Raw genomic sequence first — 15752 nt, forward strand, 5'->3', positions numbered from 1 at the left:
CTTCACCCCTGCTTTCTCCCCTCCCCCTTCTCTTTCCTTGCCTCCCTTTTCTTCTGCCCCTGCCCCTGCCCCTGCCCCGCAGGCTGGTTGGCACAAGAGCTCCGGGGCCGCTGTCAGAGAGACTTGTGGAGGCCCCCTCACCTCCCGAGGGAGAGGAAGAAGAGGGAGGCGGAGTGGGGGCCATCCAGAACCCCCCCAAGGGCAGCCCCTCTCTGAGCCTCCGCTGCCAGATGGAGGACGGATTTCCCCCCCTTTAGATTTTTTATTGTTTTTTGAATTTCACAATTTCCCCCCCAATCTCGCTTGCCTCCCCGCAATTTCCATGCTATACATGATCTAAATTGAGTGTGTTGAGAAAGAAATCATGTCCTTAAGAAAAAAAATAAAATATAAGAGATAGCAAAATTACATAAATTAAAGGTAATAGCCTTTGGTCTTTGTTTAAACTCCATAATTCTTCCTCTGGCTACAGATGGTATTCTCCATCGCAGATAGTCCAAAATTGTGTCTGATTGTTGCCCTGATGGAATGAGCGAGTCCATCAAGGTTGATCATCACCCCCCCCCCCCCCCGTGTTGCTGTTAGGGTGTGCGTGGTTTTCTGGTTCTGCTCATGGGATTTAAAAGAAATCATCTCCAAGCCCTCCTCCCTCATACTTCTATTTTGGGCCAGGCCTAGGAATCCAAATATAATAAGTAAATAGAAAATAGTCAATTCTAGATCGCTTTGGGGAGGGGCAGTAGGTTTTAAGACCACCCAGCCTTGCAGCTCAGTTTTGGAGAACAGCTGGGATTCTGAAAAGTGTCAAGGTGGGATCCTAGCTCTAGAGACAAAAAGCACTGTGCAGTGCAACCCCTTCCTCTCATACCTGAGGAGACTGGTCAGGGAGCTTCTGAGATTGGATTTGAACTGGCTTCTTCCTGACTCCAAGTTCAGAGTTCTGTGCAATGTGGCACCACCTCGTGGCCATTCTTGAGAACTTCTATTTTTTTAATTTAAAAAAATTAAGCTCTACTAATCAATATCAGGTTTGACCCCTGACACTGGGATCACATGTCAAATGGTCCCAAATACAGTTGTGAAAATGGGGTGAACCCCTCTGGGGACACTAATCACCAGGACGCCCTGCCTAGCCCCCGAGGCTTTGGGTAAGTCATCCCAGTTAGCTCAGCCCTTTAATAAGGAGGAAGAAGAGACTTTCTACCCACCTGGATCTGCCTTACTGGGTGCCTTTGGGCAAGGCATAGAACCTCAATTGCCACATCCTTAAAATAAAAGGGCTGCACGTGATGACCTCTTGTATATTCCCTTGAAGCTCTCCATCTAAGACCCAATTAGCCATCCCTGGGCTCCCAGCTTTGAATCCACAATCATGAGAAAGGAAAGAAGGAAGGATGGAAAGAAAGAAAAGAAAAAGAGAGAAAGATCGGTTCTAATGGCTGGTCACTGGGAGGAGGAGTACTGGATCTGCAGTCAGGAAGACCTGAATTCAAATCCAACTTTAGACACTACCTGGGTGACCCTGGGCAAATCACTTCCCCTCTATCTGCCTTAGTTTTCTCTGCTGTAAAATGGGGATAATAACAGCCTCTACCTTCCAGAGTGGTTATGAGGATCAAATGTGTCAACATGGGTAGAGCTTAAAGGACTCTCAAAATATTCAAACCTTTACCACCACAATAGAAGCTTCATCTTAATTCATTGAGCATGTATGAAGGATGTGTACAAAGTACTGTGATACAAAGACAAAAACAAAACAAGTGCTTACCTTTGAGAAGTTTACACTTTTGTGTACCTCAATACACCAGTTTCTTGGTTGGGGCAGTGAAGGAGCTTGGAGGACTAAGTATGAATAGCTGGGGGTTTCACCACCCACACTTCCAGGAACCTGGGGAACTCTTTGGATTTTATATATGTTTGTTTGTGTGTGTGTGTGTGTGTGTGTGTGTGTGTATCCCCCCCCCATAGGAAAGAAGACTGAAAGCAATGGCCACAATGATGAATACATAAATACTGAATACTAACATAATCACCCTCTTGCCTTTAAAAATGGCATTTTGTGGGTTCTGTTGATTATAACCTTCTTCCCATTTCAGCTCTGGAAGCACCTATTGAAATATTGAATCCAGTACTGAAATAAACAGACCTTAGGCCCAGATCTTCAAACCACTTGCTAAGAGAGCACTAAAGCAAGATTTTCAAAAATAGTGAGGCATGTTCCATAATTGTTTCCAAGGAGATGAGAAAGGTTTTAGGTTATTTGGAGTGTTTCATAAAAACAAGAAAAATGCTTTGCAAATGTTTATTTCATCTTTAGTATCTTTTTAAAATTTGTTTTGGCATATATATTTCATAAAATACATAATGAATTATCATGGATTCACAGAATTTCAGAGTTGGAAGGGAAGTCAGTGACCATCTATTCCAACCCAGACCCTAATTTAAGACTAGCTACATCATTTATAAATAAATAAATATTCCAGATACTGGTGATGTGTGTTCAGAAGTCTTTTTCCAGTTACGAAGCATGATCAAAAGACACTTAAACATAGCTCACATGCTTCCTTTAGGAAGCCTTCCCAAAGCTTGGCACATGGTAGTGACTAATTATCTGCTGACTGAGTGAACCTGGAGAGGCACCTCCCCTTAAATGCCCATGGGCTGCTCTTCTGAGTCTCTCCTTTGGCCACTCATTGTTCATTCATTCAGCAAACATTTATCCAACCCTTCCCATGTGTTAAGAACTGAAAAATACAGAAGCTACTTGAATGATATTGGTCACAATACTAAGCATTCCTGAGTGTGATTCATGATTTAAAGAAGCTCTGAGAGGGAGCTTATTCCCTGTTTATAAATGTCAGGAAACTGAGGCTCAGGGAAAGGGACTTGGGGGAGGGAAGCAGCTCAACATAATAGGTCATTGGCTCTAGTTGGGTTAAAGGTGCTGTGTGCCAGCAGATGCAGGTCTTCAATCTTAATCAGAGTCAAAAGGAATTTCGGATATGGTCCAGGGCATAGGCCTCACTGGACAGATGAGAAGTTGAAGGAAAAGTGAGAAAAAGGGCTCTGGAGCCAAGAGGCCTTCCTGGAAGAGAGGGGGTAGTTCTCAACTAGAAGAAATTGGAGAAATCTTACTTGATTCCCTCTTATTATACAGGTGGGGAAACTGAGGTGCAGAGGGAAAGACCAAGGTGACACAGAAGGATCATTGATTAACCCTCCAGTGGGAACTCTTGCTCTGCTGTGCTAATCCTTCACCAACAACTGGGGTGCTTCAGATATCTGGTAGATCTGAGAAAGAGGGACTCTGGAGCCAGAAGCCCCCTGCCAGGGCTTTCCTAACCAATTCAACCTCCCCTTGGGAGTGTCATGGCTGAACTGGATCCAAGCCAGACTGACCTGCTGTCACTATCTCAGCCTGGGGCAGTTTTGGAGCAGTCACTGATCCATTTTATTTTGGGAGGGGAAGGGTCCTCACCAGAAATAATAATAAGGAAATAAGAGTCTTCCTTCCCCCACCAAAAATGAAGGGCACAAAATGTTGTCAGAGTTTGGAAGATGAAGATGATGCTTCTGGTAGGGGAAGGGAGGGAATCAGGGAGCCTGGGAGAGGAGTCAAGCATCCTTTCAGCTGAGCCTTCAGAATGGTCACAACTTCCACTGGTGGAGATGGGTGGGGAGGGCATTCCCAGCATCCATAATGGTGCAACATGGAGGTAGGAAAATGGAGGCCGGAATGGAGAAAAGTCTGGACAGATGAGGCTTGAATCAGAAAAACGACAGTTGAGGAAGGCTGGAGACTAGAAGTCTCACTGTGGGCATTGAGAACCACAGAAGATCTCCCGGCATGGAAGGGCTGGGTCAAGAGCATTATTAAGGACCTTCCTTTATAGTCTCAGGAAAAGCTGAGACCCCCACTTGCCTTATTCTGTGGGGATCCTGAAATCCATGACCATGCAGCAGAAAACAGTGGCAGGGTTTTGTGGAAGGGTGGGCAGGGAAGCCCCATAGCCTGACATTGGCTCCATGTGGACACTCCATCCCTCTCTGAACATGTCTTAGCTAGCTCCCTTCCCTACTCACCCCAGGGCTGGCCTCCTGCTCCCAGCAGTGGGAAGGAGGCCCTGTGCCCAGGAGCCTAAGACCTCAGGTCTTCTATGCCCCCCAGGACCCTGGATGCAGAAAACGATTCTGTCCTCTTCGATGGAGGTCGGGTTGTGCCCACCCCCTGAGCCTGGGATTATACTTTAGGGTTGGGGGGTTCCTAGAGGTAGTTCCTGCGGCCTTCACGGGGTCTGACCAACCATACATCATCCACAATCTTCCCATTCTAAAAGAGAGAAACAACCAGTCACCAGAGAAGCCCTGAATTCACTTCTCCCCCATCCCCTGCTTAATTTGGGAGTCAAGTCCCAAGCTTTTTTTTGAGTCTTCTGAGTGGAGCCATGGCCCCAGGGGCTGTTGGGCCTCAGACCTCCCAGTTCCCAAGGGGACAGGACCCAGCCACACCATCCAACCGCCCTGCTGCTGACCTGGTCATCAGACACCTGCTGCACATGGAGGTGGGTACCATTAAGAATGTGAAGGCGGGTGAAGCCGTATTCTTTCACCCGGATGGCACTCCAAGGCCTCGGGAAAGAGTGAAATGGAGTCAGCAGTTCCTCACAACCCTGCCCAAAGAAAAGAGGGAAGTTCAGTTCAGCCCTAACCTCAGTGTGGAGCAGCCCCTTCCTCCCTGAGCACCATGGACAGCAGCGCCCCTCCCTAGCCACCCCAGCAGCTCGGCTCACAGCAGATCCAGTGATGATGTGGATGGGTCCACGGGGATTGGTGTAGGGACTTTCTCGGCTACCGTTATAGACCTGGGAGAAAGGTCCAAAAGGAAGAAAGGTCAGATGAAGAGACACAGACAAGGCTCCCTGAAGTGCACAAACAATAGTTTACCCAGTGGGATGCTGTATTTAACAACCAGCTCTCCAAGCCCGAGCAATGGACTCAGACAAAGGCATGGTGGTCAATATTTTAACAACCAGCTCTCCAAACCCTCAGCAATGGGCTTAGCTGGTTGGTGTACTAGTAAACAACTATCGCCAAAATCATTTTTAATTTTAACCTACATTATTATTAACATCTTCTCCATCACGTTTTAAAGTCTAGACAATTAGTAAAACCATCAATCCAGCCTCAATTTATAGTGATTGCCCATTTCTGAAAATTTAGCCATTGACTTTCACCAGCACACCCCGGGGCTCACCCTGCCTCACCCCTCAGGTCTGCTGAAGGGAAGGACTTTAAAGGAAAGGTATCTCCTAATTGTTTGCCACATGACTGTGGCAGGAGGCTCAGGGAAGGACTGAAGGGTTGGGAAATGTGCTTATCAGGGATGTCAGAGCCAGGAACCTCAGGAAGGTCTGTCCTGGGGGAGGAAGCCCAGAATAAAAAGTCTGGCCCAAACCACCTCCTCACCTGGTAGTCATAGATTGGCCAGAGGCGCTCGTAGGAATGCTCATGTGCCCACAACTGCAGGTCAACTCCTGGGAAAGGGAAAGAAGAGTCACCAGACCCATCTTCAAGCCCAGAGATATCAGCTGGGCTATCCCCTCCCACAGGAAAGGGGATTCTCCCAGTTAGTGTGCTTCCCTACACCAAAATCGTCCCATCATCTATTTTTGTGTATGTTGATTATACTGTTGGTGTTTAATAAATGAGGCTGATAGAAGAAGAGGGTGATGATGGGATGGATACCATATTTGTAGAAGAGATCCTCCAAGCCGTAGCGACCACCAGAAATGCCTTTTCTGACCTAGGAGTATAAAGAAAAGTGGGGCTTAGAGCAGAACTCTCCAAATCCCCCCCCAATGTTATCCCTCCTCCCCTAGCCCCAGCTCCTCTTAGTTGGCTGAGTGTGGTCTGTATCCCTACTATGCTCTCATGGCGTGTGCAGTCATCCAGGTCTGCATTGGAACAGTACATGGGGCGGTGCCCCATTGTTATAATCCATGGTCTCTTAGCCCGGTTGTCGTTGGCTTTCTGGTAGGGGAAAGGAAGGGCAGCTGTGAGGTTGGGAGAGAGGGAACCTTGCTGAGAGAGAGATCCCAGCAGGGATTCCACCATCTATAGAGGACCTAATAGGTGCCAACATAGGTGCCAACCACCTACCAGGCTTCCAAACACAAGACCCTGCCCCCAAAGGACATACGGCCTCCTAGAATGTTTCAAGGAGGGAGTCAGTGGAGAAAGGATGATGAAGGATGATGCCCAGAGAGAATGGCCCCAAACCACCAATAATGGGTGTGTTACTGGGTCCCAAACCCATCCCCTTCCGGCTCACCTGAAGATCCCTCTCTAGCCAGTGGAATTGTTTCTTAATCAGGTGTCGCCCATAGTGGACAAAGAAATAGACTTCAGTGGAGAAGGAGATGATGTGGGCAGGCCCTAGGTCCCAGCTGCAGGGAGAGAGAAGGAAGGAGAAAGGGGGGAGGAGGAAGACATCAGAGATCAGGCCCAGCCCTGATCCTCAGCCCTCAGGAGAGAAGCCCAGCTGGGACTCACCTGTACCAAAGCCCTTCAGTGTCCCCAGGCATGCTGAAACGTGCTCTGTAGTTGGAGAAATTGCTAGGTTGGGAGAAAGGGACCACATCAGCTGGGTGGTGAGAGCCAGCGTGACCCCTTGCCCACTTCAGCTCCTTGGTCTGCCTGCCCACCTCCTCTGGTGACCACTCTGCTGGTCATTTCCTCAGGAAGGAAGAGGCTGAGACTACAGTAGGAGCACATGGATTATCCCATACCTCCAATGGCCATCAAGTTCATACCCCCACCCTCACAAGGGTCCACCCCTTCCTCACTAGCGCTCCTCGTGGTTTCCAGGACACGTCATATAGGGGACAGAAGCAGCCACCGGCTCGATCATTCTCATAAATGTGTCCCCTACCCTTGCATTGTCCTGGTCCATGTTATAGGCAAAGTCTCCTGGGGAATGGGGAAAGGAAAGGGAGAAGTAGTGAGGTCCCAGTCCTGCCTTCACCTCCGTGACTCCTCCTCACCCCTCGTCATCTTCACCCCGTCCAGTCTCACCTTTTGTCATCCCCACCTGTCCAGTCTCACCCCTCACCATCCCCACCTGTCCAGTCTCACCCAGCCCCACCCTATCCAGCTTCACCCACACCTCACCCACGTGCAGCACCACATCGTACATCCCCTGCAAGGTCTCCCTTCGAAGTCGGGGCAGAGACTGTGGGTTGTCAGCCCCCATGTCCCCAAAGACAGCCAGTCGGGGACTCCAGTTGGGCCCAAATCGGAGAGCTCGGAAGCGGAACCTCCGGCTCCAGCCTTGGTTACTGCCACAGCGGTATACTGAGGGCCAGAGGAGGGAGAGAGGATTGGGTCCTGACTACTCTCTCCCCATTTCTCCCCAGATTGGCCAAGGGTGGGGACTAGCACCCCAAAGTCATTACACAATGTTAATTATAACTGAATTGAATCAGCTGAGAGAGGGGAGGGTGGGCGGGTCAGTTTGTCCCCATTTTCCCAAAGGGCTGGTTCTCTCCTGCCCCCTCATTTCCAGATATCCTCTCCAGGAAACCTGTTCTAAGCACATTTAAAAGTCTCTACTTGCCCCTAGTTGTACCCCCAACCCTTTGCCTCTTTCTCTTCCCACCATCATCACTTCCTAGTCCCTGAACCTTCCTCACCATATTGGACACCAGGCAGCAACCCCCGAAGGGTAACTCGGTGCATGTACAGCTTCCGTCTCAGGATGCCACCATCCACAAAGGGACTGGAGAAGCCTTGGGCCCGCAGGGGCAGAATCCCCCCGATCTGCAGTCCAAATTGGACTTCAGAGGCAGCTGGTACCCAAGTGGTCCAGGTCACTGTCATGGAACCAGGTTCACCTACACGGAGAGTTAGGGTGAAGAGAAGTCAACTGGGCCCAGGACATAGGCAGGCAGACTCAGGCTTGGGCTGGATAGGAGTCTGGTCCCTGTGGGGGGTTCCTGGGCACTCACCTGGATAAGACAAATGTATTTGTTCTGGGACAGCCTTCTGAGACCCCTCAGCTACTACATCCCCCAAAAGGAAGAAAAAGAGGAGGCAGTAACAGCTAGGGCTGGGGCCAGTAATCATCCTGAAGGAGAAGGGAGCCAGTGGCTGCTGCTATTTGATGAGATCTTTAATCTAGGCAGGAGAGATGAATGGACAGTATCAATGCCAGGTTATCCTCAGGCCACCCACCTTCACTCAGCTCTGCTTTGACTCCCCTCTGGCCACCCTTTGTCCTTGAATCTGAACCCTTCCAAGGATCCCCTAACAGTCTCTTATTACAATCTTAAGTCTCCCAAGGCTAGTTCTCTTTCTTTCCCAGTCTCTGTTACATGCTTACACTTCGATGTCCCCTTCTGACATCCTCTTTGCAAGCTTTTCCCTCCCATCTCAAGCTCCCCCTTCCTCATACTCTTTTCCTGGTCCTTCTCCCATTTCAGCATCCTTTCCCAGCTCTCTCTCCCATCTCTTTTCTTCCCAACACCCTTCCCTGAGAGCCCCTGGACACCCCCCTCCAACATCCTTCCCTTCTCCCCCCCTTTCTTTTTAAGCTCCCTGCTCCCAGAATCCTTCCCCAGCCATCCCTTCCCAACTCATGCTATTTCCCAGCATCCTTTCCCAGGTCCCCCTCTCATCTCAAACTCCCTATCGCAGTATCCTTTCCCATCTCAAGCCTCCCCTTCCAGCAATCTTTCCTGGACCTCCCCGCCTCTTCTCAAGCTCTCTGCTTTCAGCACCCTTCCCCAGCCCTCCCTTCCCAGCGCATGCTCTTTCCCCGCATCCTTTCTCAGGTTCCCCTCTCATCTCAAACTCCCTATCCCGGCAAACCTCCCCTTTCCACCTTCTCTGAGTGCTACTGGTCACTTCCCCCTCTCCAGTATCCTTCCCTAAAACTTCCTGGCCCTCCTTTTCCCACCTCAGACTCCACCCTCCCAGAACTATTCCAGAGTCTTTCTGGCCCCCCCTTTCCCTTCCTGGGAGAGGAAGGTAGAGGGGATTCTTGGGTGGAAGGAGAAGGAGCCTGCCAGGAAAGCCAGGAGGTGCTGGGAGATAGGGGCTGGCCAGCCAGGGTCCAGGCTAGTCCATCCAGCTCTTGCTGCACCCCCCACTTACCCCACTGGCAGAAGTCACTGTCCAGGCCCACACTGCCCTAAGCCTTTTTATGGCAGTTGTCCTGGAAGCCTCGGGGTGCAGCTGATGGTACCAGCCGGGCTCTTTTCTGGCCAGGCTTCCAGTCACCCGTGAGCCCATCCCAGCACTGGAAGAACCCCAGGTCTGGGGTGATGGGCTCCTCAGACAGCTAAACCCCCAGGTCTCACAGGTCAGGCCGGTTGGGGGAAAGGGGCACGCCCACACGCCCACCCCTTGGGGGTGGATCCAAGGGAGGGAGGGGTACCTGGAGCCCGAGAAGGTTTGGTGCACCTGGCCAGTGGGGGAGGCTGCTGAGGGTGGGGGGGAAATACTATAACTTCCCCTAGCTGAATTGCCTTAGGGAGAGATCCAAGTCACCACCTACATTCCCTCTCAGAAGCCAGAGGAGAACTTGGAGTCTGGAAATTAAACCCAGGTGTCCTAGCACCCCACACTTCCCTTCCCAAACCCGGAAACTGGAGTAGGTCAGTGGGCCGATTACCTTGGCAGTACGTGCGAGATCCACCCAGACACAGGTGGGGAGAAGGGTGTTAGCTGGGCACAAACAGGCAGCTTTGTGACCTTGAGGTCTGGTCCCAAATCCTGGGTCTCTGATGGGGAAATGGAAGATTTCAACCCTCCCCCCAACATCCCCATTCATCCCAGAAGGATGTGTCCTTGACTCACCCCTCCATCAGTCACTATATCACTCATTCTTGTAATATCAGAAAATAGCTATGACCAAGCCTGGGGATCGGCGGCCTCTGTACCAAATCACAACTAGAAGGAGCTCAGGATGGTCCCCTTTCTGGGCTGAGCTAGGCTGGGCTGGCTGGGCCCCTTCCATCCAGGGTCAGCCCACATTGACACCAGGTTCCCTGGGGCCAGCAGGCCTGGGTCTCAACCCCTTTCCTCAAGATCCATTGTCCTGGGCCAGACCAGTGATTTCATTAGGGTGTGTATGGGGGGGGGTGGAATTCCAAGGTGCAAACTTCCTGACACAATCAACCCTTTGGCACTCTTATAGAATTGCTTGGGGTACTGTTAGGTGATTTGTCCAGAGTCATACAGATAGGGTGACTTTTCATACATTCATCTGTCCCTGTGTCAGAGGAAGGTCTAGAACCTGGCCCTTGTGAGCTGGAGACTGACTCCCCAGCCTCCTGGCAGGTCATCCTTCATTGGTTTTGGAACATTCTAAAAATATCTGCTGTGTTTCGAGGAGAGCCTAGGTGTCTCTGGCCTGGAGGGGCCTTTGAGTGGGTCCAGTTTGCCACAGTCCAGGGGCAGGACCCCATGAGATGCTCCTAGGCCCATTTCTCTTGTCTCTGGTCTTACTTGTACAATTCAGGTTACTCTTTGGTAGTGTCATTAACATTTACAGCCATGATGTACGGTAATGCTAGTAGCATCATTAGCAGGCTTACATACAAGTTTTGGTCATGGTGGGGGTGATTAGGGAAGCCCCATAATCCTGGAGTCAGAGGTTCTATCTCTGGTGCTTACCTGTGTAAGCTCAGGCTTGTTGCTTCCCTTTTCTAGGCTTCAATTTCCTCAACTGTAAAATGAGGGGGTTGGACCAGTGCCAGCTCTAAATTTGTGATCTGAAGACTGTATTCCTTCTGGTATATGTTGGGCATTATGTATTTGGGGGTGGAGGGACTGGGAAGGAATGTGCCTCTAAAAGGATCCAGGAGCCTCCAGGCTCTGCTCTGTCTTAAAGGAGGAAGAATAAAGCTGCTCAGTAGGACACAGAGCCAGGAGACTTAGGGTAAATCTGGTTCTTCCCTCTCTACCTTTGTGTCCCTGGGGGGAGTCATTTCCCCTTATCTTTCCTATAAGATGCCTCTAAGGCCCTTTCAGTTCTGGACCTGCGGTCCTGGGACACATGATGGCAAGAAGAGGACAAGCAGGGAACACATTCTGCAACCTTAGATTTATCAGCTGACCCCTGAAAATGAAAGAATCACTTAATCACCCAGGAACACAGCAGTAATATCTCAGCTAACTGGTGCTCATTTTCCATAATAAAACTATTACTAGGCAATGTATGGGTAGCTTAGGTGTTACAATGGCTAAGGCACTAGTCTCAGAGTCAGGAGACCTGAGTTCAAATCCAGATTCAAATGCTTGATACTGTGTGACTTTGAGCAAGTCACTTAACCTCATTGCCTCTCAAAAACAAAAACAATAAAGGCACTGTGCAAATTATCCATCTCTCTCTTCTGTCTCTCCTCCCTTCTTTCTCTCTTCCCCCTGCTCTGTTCCCCACCCTCGTCTGTCTCTCCCCATCTCTATCTCTGTCTTTGTCTCTCCCAAGCTGAAGATGCCTCTCATAAACTAATCCCAGTACTGACCAGGACAGAAGTTTTAACCTGTCCTGTTTTGCTGACTAAAAGGTGACTGGATTCTCACCGCCTGGGTGCAGCAGGGTCTTCAGGGGTATGCCATTCTGCCTGGTACCACATTTCTTTCTTAGAAAGCCCACATTTAGGATTACAGAACTGAAACTGGAAAAGACCTCAGGCTTTTGAGTCTGCTCCACCCCTGTATATAGATGAGGAAACTAAAGCCCAGAAAGGGCAAGCGATTTGGCCACACAGGGAGGAGATGAAATTTGAACCCTCTGGGACAGCAAGGCTGGGGCTGTTCCCATTGCCCCACACTGACTATCACAATTAAATTATTTTTGTCAGTACCAATGGAAAGACTTGCCTAGTCTATGAAATGTTGAGTTTATCCATCAGACAGGAATAGAGAAATATTAATGTAGTCACACTGTATCATTAAAATAAGCATACCTGTGAAGGCAATAATGCAATGGTATTTGATATAACATTATTATTCAATGAATCTAATGGTTGTGCAGCCCCCAAAAGCTAATTCAATAAAAACCATAATCACAGTTCCCCTTTACCTACTGTGCTGAGGTTTTCAAAACACTCTACAGGTCTGATCTCGCCCTTGGGTCAGTTCCCAGGTGAAGGAAGATGTTCTCCCCATCTCTGCCCTGGTCTCTTCCATTTGTTGAAGGGACATTCATGACCTGATGAAGAGTCCCCAACCCAGATCTGGTGAGAATCAGTGGAGGGAAGTTGGGGGGTGGGTTGGTCTTAAGACGATCTAGGAGGATGTGATAGCTACTGGCAGACTTCTGGGGGGCTGTATCTAGGAGGGATAAGTATATGTGTAGGAAGCTCAAGCAAAGAAGAGGACTCCAGTACTGGAATGGGCCCCAATGGGTTGTTCAATGATGGACATCTCAGTTGATTAAGCAAGTCTGAAGCACTCACCTGAGCTAAGGGAGCTATATCATTAGCTTCTTGAGGGTACTGAAGCAGGATATTTTGTCTTTGTCTCTCCCATGGTGAAAAGGATCCACACTGCTGCCATGACAAGCTCTACTGACTTTCTCCTTTAAGTCTGATGGTTAGCTCCCTGAGGGCAGCAAATGTGGGTAGTCTGTCTCGGAGCCAGGTTGAGTGAGAGTTTGTCTCCCACAAGGACCAGCCAAAGAGCCAGGTACCAGAGAAAGGGCAGACTCTTGAACCGAGCTCCCAGTCTCTGGAGCTGCTGCGAGTCTTGCTTCATGTTTTCCCTTGAAGGTCAGTGACATGCCAGGCCATGTGCTGCCAGCACTAGGGTGTCTTCTGTGGGCCCAGGCCAGGCTACTGGACACTGGCCTCCAGCTCCCAAGCTCTGTTCCTGGGCCTGCCTGGGCATCCTGGAACCTTTGGGATGGAACCTGCTCCAAAACCCTTATCAGAAGGGCAAGTTCTGCCAAGAGGGCGGTCTAGGGGAAAGGCCCCTAAATGCAGAAGTGGGGGGAGGTTCCACAACCCCCTTCCCTCCCAACCCATATATATGCTGCTTTGGTTCCCATAGAAAGGTTCTAGAAATGGAAAATGGGTGGAAATGGCTAGAAAGTGGAAGACAGTAGATCTCCCTGGGTGAAAGGCCAGACTTGCCTCTAGTTGTCTTCCTTCAGGTGGGTCCCCCATGAATTCCAAGTCCCTTCAATGACCCCTTTGGGGGACAATAGCCATCACTTCTGTTCCCTCCCCAGATGGTGCTGCAAGCAGCAGGTGGTAGACCTCCTAACTCAGACGCTGTTGCCAGAGATGTTGGATAACCCCTGGACAGAGATCCAGATCAGTGACTAGTGAGCCTCTCACCACCGATCATGGGCAGGGAGATTTCCAGGTCAAAGACATTTGAGGGGATGTCCCATTCATGGATGATGGGGAACCCATTGGGACTATGACTTCAAGTACCAGCTTCATGTCACACTAGTGGCCCAATAGCATTGTATTGGTCAGATTTGATGCTTCGCCCAATCCTATCAACAACTGAAATGACAATACCTACAGCCAGGTGGGCTTTCAGAGTGGAGGAGGCAAGAGGAAGTCTGGGGGGAACCATGAGGGTTGGGGGGATCTAGGGTCCCAAAACACCATCCTAATCTTCCATAGGTCTTCCACATCTTCACCAACTTCCCAAAAGGCATTTTCTTGTCTTTTTTGAACACACTGGCAAAGATGCCTAGCACTGGCTGGGCATTACGATGCCTAATCACTAAGCTCAAGGTCTATTCCAGGACCCTATGACTGACCTGCTCAGTTAAAGCTCCACCCCAGAGACAGGGAGCTCTGAGCAAGCAGGGGTCAGAGCCCGCAGGAGAAAGCCAGCACTCAACCCTCCTGTTGTTCCCTCCTTCAGCTGGAATCACCAGGATGAAGCAAGGAAGGAACTGTTCTAATTGTTAGTCATGGAGCTTGGGGTGGGGGGAGACTAGTGAGTAAATGTTAAATTATCAAATTGAACACCTTCCTGCCCTGCTATTCAAAGAAGAGAAACAACTCCTATCAGGACCCTTTTTAAAGTCTATTGAACTGGATGGTGGCAAGCACAAATCCTTCTCCTCAGAATGTCCTTTAACCTAGTCTTGATACTGTTTCATGTTTTCTTTCTGTTCTTTCTTTTCTGAATCACTATCTCTGCCCCACCCCCACCCTCTTAACAAATAAACACAATCATATAACTAATCATCCCCTTAATTTTAATCTACTTGGCTAGACAGGCAGGTGGATTTCTTTTTTAATAGGCTTTTTAATTGAAAAGAGACACAATACAACTATAGTATCCTAACAGGCCAGAATAGACAGGGAACAGAAGAGCTGTTCACAAGTCTTGTTTTCAGAAGACACAGACAGGCATCTCCTTCCCTGGCTCCCCCTTTGGATCACACCCTCTAAATCTTAGGTATCCCTCGGGGCTCTTTGGAGCCTTCTCCTCTCTCCAGACTACTTTACTTGGTCAACTCATCAGTTCCCATGGATTTAACTACAGTCTCTGTACTTTGTCTACAACTCTCCACTGACCTCTAATCTTGCCTCTCCAACTGCCTTTCAGACATCTCCAACTGGCTGTCAAGGTGGAAATGAAACCTGTCTTTCCCCCAAAACTCCTTGCCTCTCACTGTGGAGGGCAGTCCTGCAGGCTCACAACTCTGGAATCATCTCCGACTCCTATTCCTCACACCCCCAACATCCGGTACCCCATTCTGTCCTCTGACACAGCCAGCATCTGGTATGAGCCCTCATCATCTTACACCTGAATTATTTCAATGGTCTGTTGGGGGAGGCTGAGATCTTTCCCCACTGCAATCCATCCATCCTCCATTCAGCCACTAATGCAGCTTTTTTAAAGCCCGGTCCAATCAAGTCACTTCCCTCCCTCTCCCACTCAATAAACCCCAAAGGTTCCCTATCGCCTCCAGGATCAAATACAAAATGCTCTTCCCACCTCTCCTGCCTTAACTACATTTTCTTCTACCCAGTGACCCCAGCCTCCTGGCTGTCCCATGAATGAGACCCTCCACCACAAGGTTCTGGGGATTCTCTCTAGCTGCTCCCAGGCCTGGAAGGTTCTCCCTTCACCACTCCCAACTACTGACCTTCCTCGCTTCCTAAGTCCCACCTAAAATTCTACTTTCTATAGGAAGTCTTCTCTCTTGAATTATTTCTATTTATCCTGGAGATAATGTGCTTTGTATATGATGGTTCGCTTGGTCTCCCCATTGGTTGGCAAGATCCAAACAGGCAGGGACTGTCTTTTGCCTCTTTTTGACCGCCCCCCCCAGCTCCTAGCCCAGAGTCTGACCAACTCCACAGCAAGTTTTCCCTCTCTCCTGCCGCTTTTTTTCCTAACCTGTTTTCAGGGATGGCTTTATACTTTCATTCCCTCTCCAAGCCTGCAGAATTGAATGTCTTTGTTCAGTGTTAGACAGCAGGAAAGCTATGTGGCCTAAAAGTGTAGGAAGCTGAGAATAACCCAGGAGACCCTGGGAAAGGCAGATGGGGGTCTGGCTCATGAAGGCTTTTAACAGAAAAACATCATTTTATACTTGAACCTGGAGTCGAGAGGGGGTCCCTGAAGGCTGACTTTTGGGAGATCCCTCTGATTGAGTCAGATTTGAGGAGATAGCTCAGGGGAAGCCCTCGAGCAGGGCAGTGACATGACAGGGGAAGGGAAGGGCAGCAGAAATGTTCTGGAGCACAAGATTTGGCAACTGCAGGATT

General features: G+C 49.5%; 1 protein-coding gene and 1 pseudogene across 1 annotated transcript; one reads left to right on the top strand and one right to left on the bottom strand.

Annotated features, from left to right (window-relative positions):
* Positions 1 to 2296: 2296 nt before the first annotated feature.
* On the bottom strand, positions 2297 to 9322 carry ACP7 (acid phosphatase 7, tartrate resistant (putative)). The gene is made up of 13 exons (XM_074219009.1): positions 9154 to 9322; positions 8007 to 8175; positions 7692 to 7892; positions 7171 to 7353; positions 6846 to 6969; positions 6553 to 6615; positions 6332 to 6446; positions 5923 to 6030; positions 5746 to 5803; positions 5467 to 5534; positions 4791 to 4862; positions 4533 to 4670; positions 2297 to 4330 (listed from the first exon to the last, which is right to left on the bottom strand). The coding sequence occupies exons 2-13, from the start codon at positions 8122 to 8124 to the stop codon at positions 4265 to 4267; spliced, it is 1314 nt and encodes a 437-aa protein (XP_074075110.1). The 5' UTR covers positions 8125 to 8175; positions 9154 to 9322; the 3' UTR covers positions 2297 to 4264.
* A 1238-nt stretch (positions 9323 to 10560) lies between these two features.
* LOC141508569 (F-box only protein 27-like) lies at positions 10561 to 13717 on the top strand (annotated as a pseudogene).
* The last annotated feature ends 2035 nt before the right edge of the window (positions 13718 to 15752 follow it).

Source organism: Macrotis lagotis, chromosome 1 (genome assembly GCF_037893015.1).
Source record: "Macrotis lagotis isolate mMagLag1 chromosome 1, bilby.v1.9.chrom.fasta, whole genome shotgun sequence".
NCBI classification, from domain to species: Eukaryota; Metazoa; Chordata; class Mammalia; order Peramelemorphia; family Peramelidae; genus Macrotis; species Macrotis lagotis.